The 19696-nt window shown below is 41.3% G+C and overlaps 1 protein-coding gene across 5 annotated transcripts in view; it reads right to left on the reverse strand.

Annotated features, from left to right (window-relative positions):
- Positions 1-2726: 2726 nt before the first annotated feature.
- The window catches only part of DNAAF11 (dynein axonemal assembly factor 11), a 104500-nt gene continuing 87530 nt past the window's right edge, over positions 2727-19696 (reverse strand). For all 5 annotated transcript variants that reach the window (XM_055348254.2, XM_055348255.2, XM_055348256.2 and 2 more), the window contains 2 exons: positions 16021-16102; positions 2727-4788 (listed from right to left, as the gene is read on the reverse strand). In XM_055348254.2, coding sequence (XP_055204229.1) covers positions 4614-4788; positions 16021-16102 — 257 coding nt within the window. In that variant the 3' untranslated portion in view covers positions 2727-4613. The remainder of the gene's footprint in view (positions 4789-16020; positions 16103-19696) is intronic.

Below are 19696 nucleotides of genomic sequence, written 5' to 3' on the forward strand. Positions count from 1 at the left end.
CAAAGATGGCAGACCTGTCTGTCTGGAAGTTGATGCGGTAGCCAGGAACACTGCTGAGGCTGTGATTGGAACGCCCCTGTCTGGCATTTCCAGCATGGCAGTCCCAGAGAGGTTGAACTTCTTACATGGTGGCTGGATTCGCCCAGAGCAAGTGTCCCAAGAGAACCAAGCAGAATTGGTATGGCTATGACAGCCATCTAGTGGTATGGCCGTGAAAGCCTTATGGCATCATTTCTATAGGTTAGAAGCAAGTCACCAAGTTTAGCCCAGATTCAAGGCAAGAGGGCAGAGACTCCACCTCTTGATGGAAGGAGTGTCCGGTAATTTGCAGATGTTTTCAGACTTTCACAGTGACAAATACGACAAACGTAGAAGCCAACACTTAGTCCCATATGCAGCCACTTAAAGGCCCTATAGGACCAGCCAGCTACCTGGTGGCAAGTTGATTACACAATAACAATTCTATTATGGAAGAGAAAGACCCTTATTTTCACTGGAAAATGCACTTATTCTGAACATAAATCTTTCTTCCTTCCCTATAATGCTTCTGCCAAAACCACTATCTGTGGACTTACCTAACAAATGCCGTATTTACTGTCATAGTATTTCATGGAGTGTCACTTCTAACCAAGCAACTCAATTTCCAGCAAATGAAGCATGCCAATAGAATGATGCTATAGAATTCAATGAACTTACCTGGAGCAGCTGGCCTGACAGAACAATGAAGTGGCCTTTTGAAGGTTTAATTAAAGTGCCAGCATGTGATATAATGCTTTTTGTGGATGAGGTAATGTTCCTTTGGATATAATATAGAATCTGAATCCCCATCCAATATATGGTGCTGTTTCTTTCATAGCCAAGATGCATAGATCTGGGACCAAGGGATGGGAGTGAGTATGGCCCATTCACTACTGCCCCTACTAATGAACTCGACAACATTTTACTTCCTGCTTCTGGAACTTGGGGCTCTGCTGGTTTAGAGAGATTGGTTCCAAAGGAAAGAGTGCTTTCATCAGAAAACACAACAATGCTGCCTTCTAATTGCAAGAGGAGACAAATCTAGCCATGTTGGGGTCTTTGTGCCAGTGAACTAACAGGCAAAGAAGGAAGTTAGTGTACTGGCTGGGAGATCTCACCATGACAAGAAAATGAATAGCTACTGCTCACGGGCAGTAGGAGAGAAGAGGGAGGGACTTAACTGAAATGCAGATAATTCTTGGGGCATCTTTTTAGTACCTCCAGTTTTGTGGTAACAGTAAATGGAAAACTAAACCACCCAATATAGATAGGACTGTCAATGGCACAGAATGTGCAGGAATGAAGGTTGGGTTGCCCCATGACGTCAGGAACTACCCCGTGGAGGTGCTTGCTGAAGGAAAGGTAACATGAAATAAGTAGTGGAAGGAGAAGGCTATAAATATCAGTTACCAGCTGCAGCCACATGATCAGCTTCAAAAACAAGATCTATAGTAGTGATGGTATTTCTTCCTTGCTTCGATATGAATATATATGTATGTAAACACACATATCCATATATAAAGATCTGTCTAGTTTTTGGAACACTCTTCCCTCAGATATCTTCCTGGTTTACTACCTGACAGCTGGATCTCCTTGGGGAAGAACCCTGCTATACTGCCAAAATTTTATTCTATAAATCTTCCTTTTAGCTTTCTGCAAAGGGGCCCACATTTACGAGGGTGACTGTGCACTGAGAGGAAAGAAACACCCAGACATTTCAGGGATTACTGGACATTGGCTCTGAACCAATGGAAATTCCTGGGGACCCAAAACAACACCATGGTCCACAGTTAGAGTGGACCACATATGTACATCCACATATGAATTTATCTATATACGTAAATCCCTTCACTTTGTTTCTTTTTTTTTCCATTCTAATATAAGATGTGTTAACAGTGGTTAACTTTATATCTCCATATTTAATTCATAGGATATAAAAATGAGAGTGTGAGTCCTCTAGAAGAGAAATAACCATCAGTCATGGATGAAAAAGGTCACATGCAGGACTCTGTGTATCTTTTTTGGGAGAGGGATAATGTCCTCGTCTGCTTGGGCTGCCACAAAAAAGTACCATAGACTGGGTGCTTAAAACAACAGAAATGGCCGGGCACGGTGGCTCACGCCTGTAATCCCAGCACTTTGGGAGGCCGAGGCGGGTGGATCACGAGGTCAGGAGATCAAGACCATCCTGGCTAACACGGTGAAACCCCGTCTCTACTAAAAATACTAAAAAAAATTAGCCGGGCGTGGTGGCGGGCGCCTGTAGTCCCAGCTACTCGGGAGGCTGAAGCAGGAGAATGGCGTGAACCCAGGAGGCAGAGCTTGCAGTGAGCCGAGATAGCGCCACTCCACTCCAGCCTGGGCGACAGAGCGAGACTCCGTCTCAAAAAAAAAAAAACAAAAAAACAAAAAAACAAAAAAACAAAAAACAACAACAGAAATGTATTTCTCCCAGTTCTGGAGGCCAGAAGTCCAAGATCTCCTCCTGACTTAGTGCTATGTCCTCAGATGGCCAGATGGCTGAGAGAGAGCGGTCTCCAGTGTCTCTTCCTCTTAAAAACACAAATACCATCATGAGGAACCAACCCTCATGATATTATTTAATCCTAATTATATCCCAAAGGCCCACCTCCAAATACCATCACACTGGGGGTTAGGGCTTCCACATATGGATTTTGTGAGTACACAATTATTCAGTCCATAACAGATAGCACAGTTTTGTTTGTTTAATGGATAATTGTATTAGCTTGGTCAAAAGTATAATTTTGCTTTCTCTTTATGTGGAAATTAAATACAGTCCTGACAAATGTACATGATTTCCAAGTTGGTAGAGGTTGAGTCCTGTTGGATTATGATATGTCAAGTTGGCTAAGGCTGGGAACTGTTTTCCAGAATTTCCTTCCCTATGTGGTTCCTGGGTAGAGTTGACCATGAAGAAAGGTGTTATACTCAGTCATTGCCATCAGTCGCCATGATGGACAGATGCAGAGGGACCCAGCCTGCTGCAGCTGATCCTTGATCTCCACCACTGTGTGTTCATCCCATCTTTCTTACCGCAGGCCTGCTGATGAAGGCTGGCTCCAAGCCCACCCACCAGGATCTTGGCCACGGACCAGAAGGGTAGCAGATAAATAGAGGCAACAATTTCAGCAGCATGATAATTTCCATAGACCTCTCCACAAGCTCCCAATCACAGTCCTACTTCAGCTTCTCAGATTCTGTGCAAGTTCTGAATTGTCTACCTGCACCAATGCTTCTTCTTCCAATTCTCTACCTCTCCCTTCTAGAGCTTCACTACCCAGCTCTTCCCACATTTGTGCCCAATTGCATTCCTATAACCAGTCCCTCATTCTCATATTTTTTTCTAACTGATGCATTTTGGTTATCTGCTAAACATTAGCAGAGTCTTCCATTGGAAGCCTGTTTAATAGAGAAAGGCCCTGTCTGAAAAAGCACCCATCACCCTTGATTCCCTCACTCTGACTCTCCTTCACAGCTCTGAACACCACCTGACATAGTCTGTGTGTATGTATTTGTCTGCTTTGTTACTACTAAATCCCTGATGAACAGAGAGGGGGCTAGCACTCAATAGTTGCTCAATAAGTATTTGTTGAATGAATATTTGGGGAAACTGACTTAAATGTTGCTATATCATGATCAGAGTAACAGTAATTTGTCCTACAATGTATGTGAAATATTGAATTCATAATGTTCTAGATAAAGAAGAGGTAGGATATTTAAAAAGTAAAGAAGGAAATAGAGGAGAAGGAGTGGGATGGGGAGTAAAAAGGTGAAGAAAAAGAATAAGGGGAGAAAAGTAATTGGGGAGGGAGGGGAAGAAGCAGCAGGGAGGAGGAGAGACAGGAGAAAGGGAGGAGAAGAGAGAGGAGAAAGGGAAGAAGGAGAGAGAGAAGAGGCTCTAAATGTATGGCTGACACTGTACTAAGTGCTTTCTGCAGTTTATCTTGAGACAAACCTGTGAGGCAAGTGTTATTATTCCCAGATTATACATGAAGCCACTAAGGCTCAGAGAATTAAAGGACTTGCTGAAGGTCTTTACAAAGTGATTGAGCTGGAATCCAAATATAGAGTGTCTGGTTTCAAAACTCATATTCTTGCCATTATACCATGCCACCAGAGAAAGCAGACACATCATGGGAAGGAAAATGGAAATGCTGTTTAAAATCATATTAAAGTATTCCAATTGGGTCTGAAATTACAGTTTTAACTTCTAAGCTTGACCACTTTGCTGAAGTACCAATTTAATACTCAGTGCTTTTATCTATGAATTAATACTTTGCATAAGTAGACAGTATTTATAATCAGTGTTTTATGCAATAGTTCTATGATCTTACTAAACATTTTCAATACCAACCCTTTATTATAGGTAAATGATGAGTTATAGCATTTAAGACATACATTTTAATTTTAAGCTATCTTAAGGATATTACTATGCAAAGTAAGAGTTAAAACACTGGAGCAGCGATATTGACAAATAACTCTGTGTTTATCCCAGGAATAATATGCATATGGTCTCTACACCAACCGATACTGGACCTGGTGGGTCTCAGCCAATGGCAACGCAGCCAGATGTTTCAAATCAGCGGAGGCACTTCAGGGTTGTCTTCAAAGGTTGGGTCTTCCTCACTTGGTATAATTTTGGGTTCAGGTCGTCTTCTGGGTGTGTGTTTTTTCTCTTGAACTATGTTAGTCACATCAGGGAATGAGTGCTTGCTAGGGTCTACTTCTAGTTTCTCCATGTGCTTGCTTCTACAACAACAAAAAAAGACAAACAGAAACTGATACTACATCATTTAAAATTTCAAATAGATTCAACTCACCCATCCATTTATTCAGCAAACATTGGCAAGTAATATGTCTGGAGCACAGAAATAAAAGGAGAGAATGTCCCTAGCATCAAGAAGCTTAGAGCCTTGTAGAATCAAGATTCTGACCTGTGGAGAAGAAAAGTTCTAAAAAAAAAAAAAAAGTCACTGGGCTTCTACTAATGCACAGGCAGTTGGAGGAGACGTCCCCTGTGAAACTCTACCTCCTTAAGAATTTGTATTTGATAACTGAAATGATACAGCACGCAAAGCCCTACAGCCAAGATCAATAACTGAATCCTTCCAGGCAGCTCTTATTCCTGAATGCAGCTCATCAGGCTTCTGGACCCTCCTGCTTCAGACAATCTAACTTGTAGGGGTTTGGCAGGGGCATCTACACGGCAAGTTCAGGTGCATAGCAAAGTGTAGCCCCACCAACCTCTCCTCCCACAAGAACCTGCGCCTTCTGCACTCACTCAGTTTTCTCAGCAATAGCAAGCATGAAACAGAAGGCGGCACCTCGGTTGGCCAATGTTGCCAATATCATGGTCAGATATAGATATAGATATAGATATAGATATAGATATAGATGTAGATAATCAGGTCTCTGGGCTGCATTCCCCGCAATTTTGATTCAATAAGTCTGGTGTTGGGCCCAGTAACCTGTATTTTTATAACGTTCCCTCAAATGATACTGATAATCAGTCAAATTGTTTTGGAATCACTGCACCATTCATTCAAATGTTCATTGAACAGATACGTGTTAAATATCTATGATATTCCAGGTGCTGTATAGGCACCAGGGGAACCACGGTCTGTGCAAATAGACAATGTTCCTGGTAATATCTAATAGCACAGTGTAGTGCTTGAACACAGAATTTATGACACTCTCATATACTTGTTTCATTCTTTGTCTGTTTTCATACAATACTGGTATCTTTGAAGCAAAGGTTTTGTCTTTTTCAACTTTTATCCTAGGCATATGGCTGTATTGAATAAATATTGTTGAATAGACGAAAAATATTATTTTTCTATTGGGGAAATAATGAAATTATATAAGAAATTATCTCTGACCTAAAGAAAATCACAGTCAGTCAAATTTAGGAGCTCTAAACTGATGTCCTCAGACTAAGCTCATTCCATGAACACCCTTTGTCAGGGTGTTCTTCTGAAAGTGTCAACTCTCTATTTTCCTTGCAACCATCTCCATTTCTGTAATCTGCCTACTCCTTGAAGTCATTTTAGTTTTTGATCCTTCACACTATTTTGACTAACACACAAGGACCTGCTGAATAAAAAATACAAAATATACAAAGAATATAAAATAGTATATTCAGAAGCCCAAACAGCATACCATAAACTCCATATGCCACAGGAAGGAGAAGAAATGGAAAAGAGGCTTGTGTAGCCTCTGAAGGGGTGAAAGAGGTGGGAATCCGAAGATGCCCTGAAAGATGTGAAGGAATGTGGGTGAGCAGTAAAGGGAGAATTAATGCTCCAGAGAAATGAATGGTCATGTCCTGAACACACCTTCCTCTCAGATGCCTCGGTGCCACAGTATTCACTGAACCACCTGCCTTTAAAAGAATAGAGTTTTGTGGCATCAGCTATGATGCTGCTTATTCTTTTCTGCATAGTCAGTCATCATAAGGTTGGTGGCTGACTGTGCAGAAAACAGTAAACATGGCAGGCCAGAGATGGCTATCTTTAGAAGGTAGGCCTGCAAGGTTGGGCATTGGCTGGTAAGCTGTTCCCTACAGCCACATGAAACTTTCCCTAAACAATCAGGGTAGCTCACTGTGCCTTGCAATGTGTGCAGTCAATTTGGTTTATGCTTTCCTTCTGGAACTGCATAACATTGGCACCCACTAGGCAGAGGGTGCCTACCAGCACCCAACAAAACCCTGAGCATTGAATCTCTAATGAGCTTCCCTGATGGACAACATTTCACATGTGTTGTTGCAACCCATTGCGGGAGGAATTAAGCATGTCTTGTGTGACTTCACAGGGAAAGGACTCTTAGAAACTTGCACCTGGCTTTTTCTGGACTTAGCCTTTTGCTGATTTTGCCTCCTATTCTTTTGCTGCAATAAATCTGAGCCATGAGTGTGATTATATGCTGAGTCCTGTGAGTTCCTCTAATTAATCTCTGAACCTGGGGTCATCTTGGGGACCCTCGACACACTGCCTTTTGTTGAGCCCCATGCTAAGGCCTTTACTTGTGTCATCAAATCCTCAGACCCAGTGGGAGGACAAGAGGAATAGTCAGCCAAGTTCCCACAGATAAACATAGGCAGAACTAGCTGGGAACTGAATCCAAATCTCTGGTATTAACATCACCCATACTGTTCCTCATAGAAAATTAGGTACCAAACACACAGCATAAAGAGGGGTTTTCTATTCTTGACATTTGGCACATAAGTTTATATCCATCAAAACAAACAGTTCTCCAGGTCAGCATGAATATTGAAACCAATTGTGTTATGACACAGTAAACCCACAACCTGCTAGGCCCTCTTTCATCTCATTTATTTCCTGGTAATCAAGAAACAAAGTTCATTACTGCAAGTCAAGAGGCAGTAGAGCGTCTACGGTAGCTTGCAAGATCCTGGCTCATACCTGCTAAGCTGTTGGCCCTTGTGAGTTACTCAGCCACTTTGTCCCTCAAAGACCTCATCTTTAAAATAGGGATGACAATGAACATAAGGCCGTTGTCAAGATCAAATGAGTTCATCCATGTAAAGGACGTAGAGAAGCGCCAGAAACACAGCAGGCATTCCGTAAGTGTCAGTGCCATGTAGGAAAAGGGTGGCATCAGTCAATATGTACTAGGATATGGATAAGAGTTCATTATGAAATTCAGTATGCTTTTCAGCGCACATCTTTTAGGTGCCCAGTGCTGTAATCAGTGCTAGGAATTTAAAGATGAGTAAGACATGGTGTATGCCCATAATCAAATGAGGAGGACACACATATACTGGGCTATTTTGCACCAGTGTGGCAAGGGGTCTGCAAGTAGGATAAACAAGCCAGGTTGAAGCACAAGGAGACAACCATCACCAAGGCCCGGAAAGAATTACGGTAGGAATCATAGAGTAAGGGAACTTGGCACCTGGCACTGGGCACGGGGTGGGGGTGGTATTTTCCAAGATTTTGAGGAGGAAGAATATTCCAGAGAGATAACACTGACAAAAGGTAAGAAAAGATTTGTTCTGCTTACTCTTAACCTGTTATCTTCAGAGAGTGAGGTACCCAAGGTGGGGATGGGGGAAGGAGCGGGAGTGTCTGGCCCAGTCCACTGAGGGTAGGGCTGGGTAAGTGAGGGAAGCTTGGATGGCTGGATAAGGTAATCTGTTGGGGAGGCCGCCTGGAGAACTGTTTAAGGTAAGACGCTGAAAGTCTTTGGCTTTGTGGCAAGTGCTGGTGCCATGACTCTTGGGAACTGGGGTACCTCGCCCACTACATTTTTCTTTTCACTTTGAGATACTCAAGCAGTAGGGAGTGTGTTTATTTTTAGGAAAGTTAGAGACTGATTTCTTTTTCAAGTAAGGGAATGATGTTTAACAACCTATTTACTATATTTAGTGCCATGTAAATGTAGTTAGAAAACAGAACACTGACACTACTCCTTGTTACTGCCCTGTTGTCTAAATTTCCAATTTTTCTTTAATTGCTATTTGTCACAAAAAAGATAATTTACCTTCTCTTTCATTGGCTGCTCACAATTCATGTATCTGTTCATTCAATAAGTGTTTACTGAGTACCTACTATGCACCCAGGTTTGTGTGTGTCCTGGAGACTGAAAATGAAAAGCTGTCTTCCTATCCTCAATAACCTTACTAAGTAGATAAAATAATATTATTGTTATTAGCAAAAAGAGATGTTATATAATCATTATTGCACTTAAAGAAGCTATATGATATGTGCCCAAGTGAGACGATTTGACTGACCAAATTGACCCAGTTGTTTTGGTGAACTGAAAGGGATGTGTTGTTGTTTTTAATCATCTTTCAATATAAGTTGGGTATCCCTAATCTGAAGTTCCAAAATCCAAAATGCCCCCAAATCTAAACCTTTTTGAGCACTGACATAATGCTCAAAGGAAATGCTCATTGGAGCACTTCAGATTTTCCAGTTAGGAATGTTGAACTGGTATCATGCAAATATTTCACAATCTGAAAAAAAATCCAAAATAAAAAACAAGTCTGGTCCTAAGCATTTTGGATAAGGGATACTCAACCTGTATGTTCACAGTCTTATCTGGTGCTCACACCCATCACTGAGCCCCCGCATCCCTTCCCCACCTCACTGATGCAGATGTGGAAGAAGGGAGAGGGGCAGGGGTCCATTAGAGGCTGAAGCTGAGGGTCAGGCTCAGTATTGGGGCAAGCACAGATATTTCATTTATTATGTGGTGATTTTAATAACTTTTTAAGCCTTTTTATTGAATGCAATACATGTATAGCAAAATTCCCAAATCATAAGAGTGAAACTTTCATTAATTGAATGCACCGTGGATTAAGAAGCAGAACATTATCAGCATTCTAGGAGCTCCTACTGTGCCCTTCCAGCCATGATGCCCCACTGAAACCACCATCCTGGAGGCTACCACTTTGCCTACCAAGTCTTCCTTCTTATGGGGGGTGCCAGTATGAGGATTTGCTATTTGAAACTCTAGAGTTCATCTGTGACACTCAAGGAAAGGCCAACAGAATACAAAGATGCTAACCTGGGGTCTTAACTGCTAAGCTGCCGAACCACCTACAAAAACACCTTCTTCCAGAATAATTGTTATTTGAGGTAATAAAACATCCTACATTTTTAAGTCTATCTTAGGTATTCTATTACTCATAGCCAAATATATCCTTATACAAGTCAGGTCCAAATGTCATCTATCAGTACATACAGAAATATAGGGAAAAGAATGCCAACATCTCCCTGGGAACCAGGAATCCCATAACCTAACGTAAATCTTTACATAGGTAAATTAGACCAGTTATGACTAAGTTTTTATAATTATAGTTATCATTTAGTATAGTTACTCAGTTGTACAAATAATTAATAATGATGTTAATAACAATAGCCACTGACATTGACATGGCACTTTTTTATTTTTATTTTTTCAGATGGAGCCTTGCTCCGTTGCCCAGGCTGGAGTGCGGTGGTGCAATTTTGGCTCACTGCAACCTCCACCTCCTGTGTTCAAGTGATCCTCCCACCTCAGACTCCCAAGTAGCTGGGGCTACAGGTGCATGCCACCATGCCTGGCTAATTTTTGTATTTTTTTTTTAGTAGAAACGGGGTTTTACCAAAAGATGGCCAGGCTGCTTGAACTTCTGACCTCAGGTGATCCACCTGCCTCAGCCTCCCAAAGTGCTGGAATTAAGGATGTGAGCCACCATGCCTGGCCAGGCACTTTCTAGTTTGGAAAATTTATTCCAAAACAAATGCAGGAAGTTCAAACACCTTCATTATAGTCATTATTAAATAAAGCCCTACTTTTTAATTATTGTGTTCTTACTTAAACGGCTATGATATTTGTGTTTTAAGTATATATCTAAGTTCATCTAGTATAATTATTTTGTCCTTGACTTTGAGGAAGAATGGCCTACCTCATTTCCCAGTATATATCCTGGGCCATAATTTCTGGTCTCAGTAATAAGCCATGAACTTAGCTAGTATATTGTTATCTGTGGCACAACTAATTCAGATGTTGTGAGGAATGAACTAAATCATAATAGAGGATTTTAATTACTCATGGATCTCTGGAGTCAAAAACAGTAAGCAGCTAAGCCTGGGGCACTTGAAGATCACCATAATCTCCAAAACAAAGTGGGGAGGGGCCTTTTCACCTTTGCTTTCCCCGCCTTAATGTCAGAGGCCTCTAGGACAGACGCCCATCACTGGTCTTACCCACGACCTGACTGTCAGAAACATCACCTCTAGAATCCAGTAAGAATAGCTGGAAGACAAAATCAACAGATTTAACATCATGGAAGTAAGCAAGAAAAAAGAAAATGCCTAAAATTAATCACTAAGTGCAAAACACATCAGAGATTCATTCCTTTTATCAAAAAACATAAAGAACGAACTTTTTTCTGGTTTCCTAGTAAGCTAGCATATTTGGACCAAAGACTCCCACCTCCCACTGAAAACTTTCTTGAGATCATGAAAGACTTGATAAAATCACAAGGAACTGCAAGGTCACAAATCAAGGAAAGTGGGAACTCAGAAGGAGGAGCAGAGGCCTGAAGTCACCTTTGCCCTGAGAGCACTTGGGGAGCCCTTGAAGTTGTGCTTTGGTCAATCTGACCTTACAGAGTCTGAAGACAGAGGCCAAGGCCCTGAGCATGCCAGGCAGGCAGTCTAACGGGACACCCTCTCCATAATAAGGGTGCAGTGCCAAAGAGCTTCTCTGAGAAGTAAATGCCCACTGCTCACCTCCGCAAGGCACTTCGAGGAAAGCTGCTTCAGTGGGGCAGAGGAAAACTGAGTTGTCACCACAAGCTAGAAAGTTTACAGCAGCTGTTGGTTAAAAATCCTCAATCTTGAATTTAGATGAAAGTGGTTCCAAATTGGCAGTGTTTTTCTCTGCAGCACATGCCAGTGTTCCCTGGCCAAGTACCTCCCAGGCCTCTAAGGAACCACCAGAAGATTTTCCTAGGCAGTGGAGTGTGAAGCAAGTTCCCTGTGTACTGGTTACCAACTTGCCAGAGTCCAGTAAAACAGAACACCCCCATACACAACAGGCTACATGAAGCAGATTTATTACTTATAGACAGGAAGCAGAGGACAACAGAAACCGCAGGTGCATTGGGAGCTACACCCCAAGGCTCAGGGAAGCTGCCTGGGAAGGAGATGGCAGCTCTTCTGCACATGCCCTACTTGTACGACAGCACAAGGACCCCAGGAAGCAGCCCATCCTAGACTGTATACCCCTGGACCACGTGATCAGTGGGTTAAAGCGTTGAAGGATGTATGTTTCCGGAGTGGGGAAGGCAACTGAAACAGAACGGAGGCGATTTTAGCCAGCTCCCTCTTATCTCAAGATGTTGTATTCCCAGCACATTCCACAGTTATTCTTGTCAACTACAACTAAGAAAGTGGGGGGAAAGGGTTGGTCCAAGGTCACTCAGATGGTTCTATATGCAGTAGCTCACAGTAAAAAATAAACAACTAGGCCAGGCGTAGTGTCTCGTGCCTGTAATCCCAACAATTTGGGAGGCTGCGGCGGGCGGATCACTTGAGGCCAGGAGTTTGAGACCAGCCTGGCCGACATGGCAAAAACCTGTCTCTACTAAAAATACCAAAAAATTAGCTGGGCGTGGTGGCAGGTGCCTGTAGTCCCAGCTACTCAGGGGGCTGAGGCACAAGAATCGCTTGAACTGGGAGGCGGAAGTTGCAGTGAGCCAAGATCATGCCATCGCATTCCAGCCTGGGCAACAAAGGCGAAACTCTGTCTCAAAAAAACAAATAAATGAACAAAAAAGACGACTACTCAAGGAAAAAAAAAAAAAGCACGAGAACCAATAGAACAAGAACAGAAATAGAAATATAAAAACTTCAGATATTGGAATATGAAAACATGAACTATAAAACCACTACAATTACTATGTTTAAATAACATGTCTCAGACTTCCTGGTAAAAGATAGAAAACTGGAACGCTTCCCTCTGGACTTAGCAGAACAACAAAGATGCTGCCCTCACTCCACTATTCAACACTGTCCTGGAGCCTTTCCCTGTGCAGTGAGGCATGAAGAGGAAATACAAGAGATAAGGATCAATCGGAAAGCAAGCAAGCAAGCTGTGGTTCTTTGCAGGCATACAGAAAATCTAAAAGAACCCACAGATACATTAATAAAATAATAAGAGAGATTAGTAAAGTTGCTGGCTACAAAATCAAACACAAAAGTAGACTACTTAGTGGTGATGGTCGCACAACATTGTGAATATACTAAATGCCACCGAACTGTACACTTTTAAATGATTACAATGGTCAATTTGAGGTAATGTGTACTTTACCACAATGAAAAAGTAAATTGCAATCCATATACCAGCAACAGAAAAAAAATAAAATAAATAATACATTTGTGATAGCATCAAAATATCATACACCTAAAAATTAATAAAACATTGGTATGCTTATGGAAAAGTTACAAACAGATACCAAATAAGATCAAAAAAAGGACAGAGAGATACTAATACTATTAAGAACTGTTCTCTCTAAATTGATCTATGCGGCCAATACAATTCCAAAGAAAATCCCAATACATACCTGTGTGTGTGTTTGTATGTGAGTAAAAATTGCTTGGTTGATTCTGAAATATATATGTAAGTGCAAAGGGATAAAATTAGCCAACTCACTCTTCAAGAAGAATAAGGTGAGAAGACATTTCCTACCAGTTATAAAACTCATTATAAGACTATGGAAATTAAGGAAGTAGAGCAGAATAGAGACCAGAGGCAAACCCATACAGATGTGGACACCTGGTCTACAACAGAGGTGGCCTTAGTAACAAATGTAGAAAGAATAACCATCTTAATAAGAAACACAGGGACAGTAGGGTGCCCACAATGGGAAAAATTAAATTGTTATACTTTAAACAAATTAAATTGTCATACTTTAAACAAACTTAATTCCTGATGGATTAGACGTTTCCTCAAATTACACCTAAATGTGAAAAGCAAAAGTATAAAGCCTTACAACATAAAGGACTACCTTTATGACCTCAGGGCAGGATGGAATTTCTAGAACAGGACAAACATAAAATAATTAACCATAAAAAAGTTTAATGATTTTGATTGTTTTAAAATCAAAATCTTCCGTTCATCAAATGACACCAGGAAGAGATTAAGAAGGCAAGTCTGGCTGGGTGTGGTGGCTCACACCTGTAATCCCAGCATTTTGGGAGGCCAAGGCAGGCGGATCACAGGAGGTCAGGAGTTTGAGACCAGCCTGGCCAACATTGTGAAACCCCGTCTCTACTAAAAATACAAAAATTAACCAGGCATGGTGGCAGGCACCAGTAGTCCCAGCTACTCGGGAGGCTGAGGCTGGAGAATCGCTTGAACCCAGGAGGCAGAGGTTGCAGTGACCCGAGATCCTGCCATTGCGCTCCAGCCTCTTGCCACTGCACTTAACAAGAGCGAGACTCTGCCTCAAAAAAGAAGAAGAAGAAGAAGAAGCCTGAGGTTTTATAATCCTGGTTCTACCACTTATCAACTTTGACATCTTGGGCAAATGCCACCTCTCAATCTCAGTAAATTAGAAATAATAGCACTTATCTGCAGTGTTATTCTTGAAGATGAAAGACAGACAACACATAGCATCATGTAGCAGAGTCAGCACTCAATAAATCCCTTCGTTTGGAGGAATTTGTGCATCTTCCTTCATTTTACAGTGTTATCGGACCACAAGAGGTCACTGATGACCTGATGAATAAAACCCTACTCCAGTTGCTCCTCCCCCTCCATTCACTTTCTCCCCAGCATGAGAAACAAACCATTCTGCCAAGAGATGGGCAACGGGCCTCTTGTGGCCCTCCCGGTGGACAGCTGCATCTACAGTCCTTTGCCTAAAACCAACAATCCTGCCTGACCCCAGTCCCTGTGAGCAGCTTTAATGGGCAGCTGCTTGGTTAATGGGGTTGCCCAGCCTGAAGCTGGGATAACGTGCACAACAGAGTTTGCCAGTGATTAAGGAGCACCATAAACTACCTTCACACAGGCATTTTACATGTGATTGTGGTGTGATCTTTTCTCAGTAATCAAAATGAAAAAGAAAGGCTTTGCAAAAATACCACAGGAGGGACTGCTATGAAGAATCGTGCTAAGACATCTTGAATCCTCAAGTGTAATCACAGTAATGATAGTTTTCCTGGGGTCTGAAAACCAGCTCCGAACTGTTTGCAATGATTTGGCTTTCCATTGCTGATTCCTCACAAATTAGATTCAGACTCTTTCCATGTGTTGATGCTGCTGGGGGTTAATTATGACTGTGAATATTCATAATAGACATAATACCCATGAATCTTGTATGTGCAATGGAAATCACTAAGCTGGGAAATAGAGTGGATTTCCAAGGTTAAAAACAGCAACCCATTTTTCGGTACGAATTCAATTGCATACCTGTTGTTCAAACAAACCCCATGTTTAAAAATCTCTACAAAACTTCAGCAGTTGTCTTCGAATATACCAATGCCTGACTGCTTTATTATGCAACACATATATATAGCTCTTGTTCAGGTATTTTTATGATGGTAATTCTAGCATATACATTTGTATCACAAAGATAGTTTGCCTTACTTCAAAATAGATTTTACCATCTGGATGATAAGAGTCTGAAAATCATAAGACGCAGAAGGACAGTTGGAAGAACTGGGATCTCATTCTAGAGAAGAACTGAGAAAGGGGAGAGCTTTGTGCAAATTACTTTAAGAGATGTCATTGCTTAAGGGAGATTGGCTTGGTTCTGAGGGTCTCCAGGAAGCAGAGCCTGGACCTTCACTTAGGAATCAAAGAGAGACAGAGAGAGGCTGTCTAACAGTAGAGGATACCAAGAAGGGAATGAATACTCTCTTGAGAGGGTGAGGGTCCTGTTGGGAAAGGAATTTAAGCAAAAGCCAGAAAATGACCAACAGTCAGGAGATTGACAGGAGGGGCCCTAGTACTCCTGAGAGTTGAGGCATCTGTGGAGTGACACACGGATCATAAAAGGGAGGCAGTGACAGCAACGGTACCAGCAAGGTTGTCCCAGCATGTCATAGCTACATGACCTTCAGTACACTCTAAGTTTCTCCCTCCCTTAGCTCCCCTAACTGGAAACTGAGCATAAAAATTATGAGGATTGAATGTATTTAATATGGGTAAAGCACACAGAATAGCATCTGACATGAAGCAAGCACTTGGTAAATGTTAGCCGTCATTGGTGTTGACATTACCAGTCGTTATATTATGACGAGACATTGGGACCTGTATATACACAGATTTGATTTTAGGGATGAGGAGCCCTACAAAGCAAGAGTCTACAGTTTGGGAAATAAACATTAACATTCATGGTATGAATCATCTCAGAACTTTAAATAATTGTACAATTTTGGAAGCTGCATTCCAACCAACAAATGACAATGAAGAGAACAATATAATACAGCTGAGGACAGTCTGGGAGGGTGGTACCTTGTATTTGTTTGTTCTCTGCTCCTGTCCGAGGTAGTTTTCATAGATTTGAATGCTCGCTGACCACCTGTGATTACTTCTCCTACCTAAAATAAAAATGAAACACACACCAAGTGGTGCATTACTCCTTGATGTACCTTAAAAAATATACATATATGTATTTTAAAAGATACTAAAACATTTTAATTTTTTCTCTACATATTCCATGAAAGACTCAAACTTGAAGCCCCTATATGCAGTGTAGAGAAGGTTATATCACGAATTGTATCTGTTGTAAGAGTCTCGCGAAGCCACAAGCTATCTACAACTGCCAAAGGCCAAGCAGGAGATATGGTGAATTAATGTATTTAACAAATATTATCTACAAGACAACAACATGCCAGATACTTTTGTGGGGTGTTGGGGATACAGATGTGATGGAAACACTGCCTTTGGGGTGCTCCTAGTGAAAAGTGGAAAGCACTCTGAGATGGGAGCTTGAATCCTCATTCTCCCGGCTCACTGTGCCCTGGTTTCTTCCTCTGCAAAATGAAGGAATCGGTTATGATCTGAAAGGCCCCTTTTTGGTCTAAAAAGTCCTATAATTCTAATATTTTTAAAACTAAATAAGCTCAATGCTAAGCATGTTGAAGTCTCAATAAATAAAATGATTCCATTCAACAAACATACTGCAAAAATTATTGAGACCGAGTACCTCCTCTCAAGGAACTCCTAAGACATCAGAGAGGGGAAGGAAAAGAGAACCTGCTGCTACTTGTCAGACTCAAACTACGTGCTAGGCACACACCTACCAATATCAACACTGTATTTCACTTAATTTCTCCACCCCTCAACATTCCTATGAGACAGGGATTGATAGCAGGAGAAGTTTAAAAACTCTCTTCTCATGTTGCCTGGGTCTGCCCAATATGGGGTCTGCCTTTTGTTTTCAAGGAGTGACCTGCAGTGTGTGTCCATTCCCCTCTCCACCCTCACCAGGTCCTTCTCTATGGCAGGGGAATGACTCATTCACCTGCCACATCTCTCTGATGCGCAGGGTCATTATCTCAAGGGTGAGGGCTATCTGCCTTTCTCTGTTCTGCCTGAGACTTGGTGTGCTGCACAGCTGTGATCCAGGTTCATGCAACTGATTAAGGAAAAGACTAGGCTTAGATTTCAAGGGTCTATCATCATCTGCCTCCCATATACTGGCTCAGGCATATATCTCGACTTACAGTATATATTTGGGAAGGGCATTGGGAGTCCCAATTTAGCCTTAACACTAAGCCACATTCTCCTATCTAAGCTTTACTAGACAGAAGTGTTGGGCACTTAATCATATTAATACATGGGGTAATTTGTTTCTTATTTAATTAGAGATTCTTGGTTATAGGCTCCAATAAATCCCCAAAGCCTAGCCCATTGTTTATCATGTGTATGCTTCAATAAATAAATGATGAATGAACCAAGGAAGAAATGATTCCCCATCTGAGACCCCAGCATCAAACTCGGGGAGGTTTGGGCTCTGATGGATGCCCACTCCTAGATGGCAGTCCTTTTCCTGTGTCAACATCATACAGTGGTGCAAGACTAGTCTTTTACATGGTGCAGTTGTATAATTTTCAATATATTTTGTAAAAATGCAACACGTGTATGGATGTGTGATGCCATGCAGCTCCCTTTCACTGGAGACCATGAACATAAGAAGTACATCTTCCTCTTCCCATGGGTCTCATGGGACGGCGTATGTGCGTTGTGGAAATATCTTCAGCTCCACCCTTTCAATATAAGCTTTGAACACTAGACTGGGGGAAAATAATACCCTTAACGTCACAAGTGGATGGCAAGACTTTTGCTGAAGCTCCAGAAGAAAAAAATAATGAATGCTACTAAAGACATTAAATACCAAGGCTAGAAGGGTTTGTTCAGAAATGTTTCAAAAGCGATGCAGTCTGCATTACAAAACTCATAGAAGAATGCTATGGAAGAATTGGCAACTAAAGCTACCAAAACAATGTTTACTTCTTCAGTAGAAGGTGACTCATGGAAAGGTTTGTATTATCAAACATGGTTTCTTTTGGAGTAGGCTAAGTCTAAAATGTTGTATTTTCTAGGTTTTAAAATAGACAATGTAATTTTATTGCTTTCCATTAATTTTTTGCTGACCAATGTTATATTTGTGGATGTTACTTTGGCAGGGTATGAATGTCTATACGGTTTAAATATGAAAACAACTTGTTTTCTTCTTTTTCTTTAACTGAATGAGTGGGATGAATCTAAATATTTCCTGATATCCTGGCCTTCCCTTAAGGGAATGAAAACACTTTTCAGTTGCTATTGATTCCAGTTATAGTTAACCAAATCAGATTCATGTCAATTATAAATTTAAAAAATAGAATTAAGAAGATATTTTTTAATGTTTTATGGAGACTAAAAAGAGACTCTCCCTAGATTTAGAGAAGGAGAGAGAGAATGGGGGGAAGGGGCCTCCTGCTGGAAGTATCCCAGGGAGGCAGCAAGACCTCCAAGAGATGTGACTGTGTAATACATGTGGAGCAGTGCTGTCCAGCAAAATTTTCTGCAATTCTGTTTTTCAATATTTCCTAGTATCTCAATATGTCTGGTGGAAATGCTCTGTGCTATACAACACAATAGCTACCAGCTGCCTGTGGCTACTAAGCACTTGAAATGCGGTTAGTGCAACTTAGAAACTAAAGTTTTGATTTTATTAAATTTTAATTAATTTGAATTTGTTTATTTAGCAAGAGAGATAGGAACATAACCACAGTCAGCCTCAAACCCGTGTGTGTTGGTCATGTGATGGGCTACCGGGATTCTTCTTCAGGTGTGAACGACCTTGTCCATACCAACTACCCGTAATTCCTCTGTGGTCTAGACCACATGGTCTTTTCAGTTCTGGAACTCTTTGCTCCTTCCTTACCATGCCTGGGACCTGTAACTCTCATGTAAGTGTGAGAACTTGGGGGTCTACAATCCAATCTCTCTGATCAATGTGAGATCTAGAGGATACTCCCCTGTGCCTGACTTGGCCAACTGAAAAGACTCAGGTCGGCCAGGGAGCTCACGGAGATGTTGACTGAGACCTTTGCTGGGCCTGCATCACAGCTCAACTTCTCCCTTTCCCCACTCTTGGCTTCTTCCCTCCCTTTCCAGGTGTTGACCCCCAGGGCACTTCTTAATAAATATTTTGCATGCTCGTCTGCATTTCAGAATCTGCTTCCCAAGGAGCAATGGCACCTTAGCACCTTTTAAATTTCTTAATATTTTAACTCCTTTAAATGAGGTCAATGTTAGTTAAAATTCATTAAAATATCAGCTTAAAAAAAAGAAAGCTCTTGAACCCAAAGTACAAGTTTTGTACAGCTTTACATTGCAATACATGCACCAATGAGAATGGGAGCATATGCATAATTAGAGCCTTAAAACACCCCATTTCTAACACTGTTATTTGTCACATAATAAGCACAAAGACTCTGTGTTTATGGAAATGCAAATAGAATCACAAATTTGGAACTTTTATTCACAGGGAATTTGCTGTGCACCAGAATCTAAATGTGTTTCTTCTTTTTAAAAGGTATTTTCAGCTCATTTAGTTTCAAAGATTGTTTTAAGCTTAAAAGTTAGAAGGAATTAAGGAGTCAGCTGTAAGCAAAATATTAACACCAACATTCATAAT

Source organism: Gorilla gorilla, chromosome 7, assembly GCF_029281585.2.
Source record: "Gorilla gorilla gorilla isolate KB3781 chromosome 7, NHGRI_mGorGor1-v2.1_pri, whole genome shotgun sequence".
In the NCBI taxonomy this organism is placed as follows: Eukaryota; Metazoa; Chordata; class Mammalia; order Primates; family Hominidae; genus Gorilla; species Gorilla gorilla.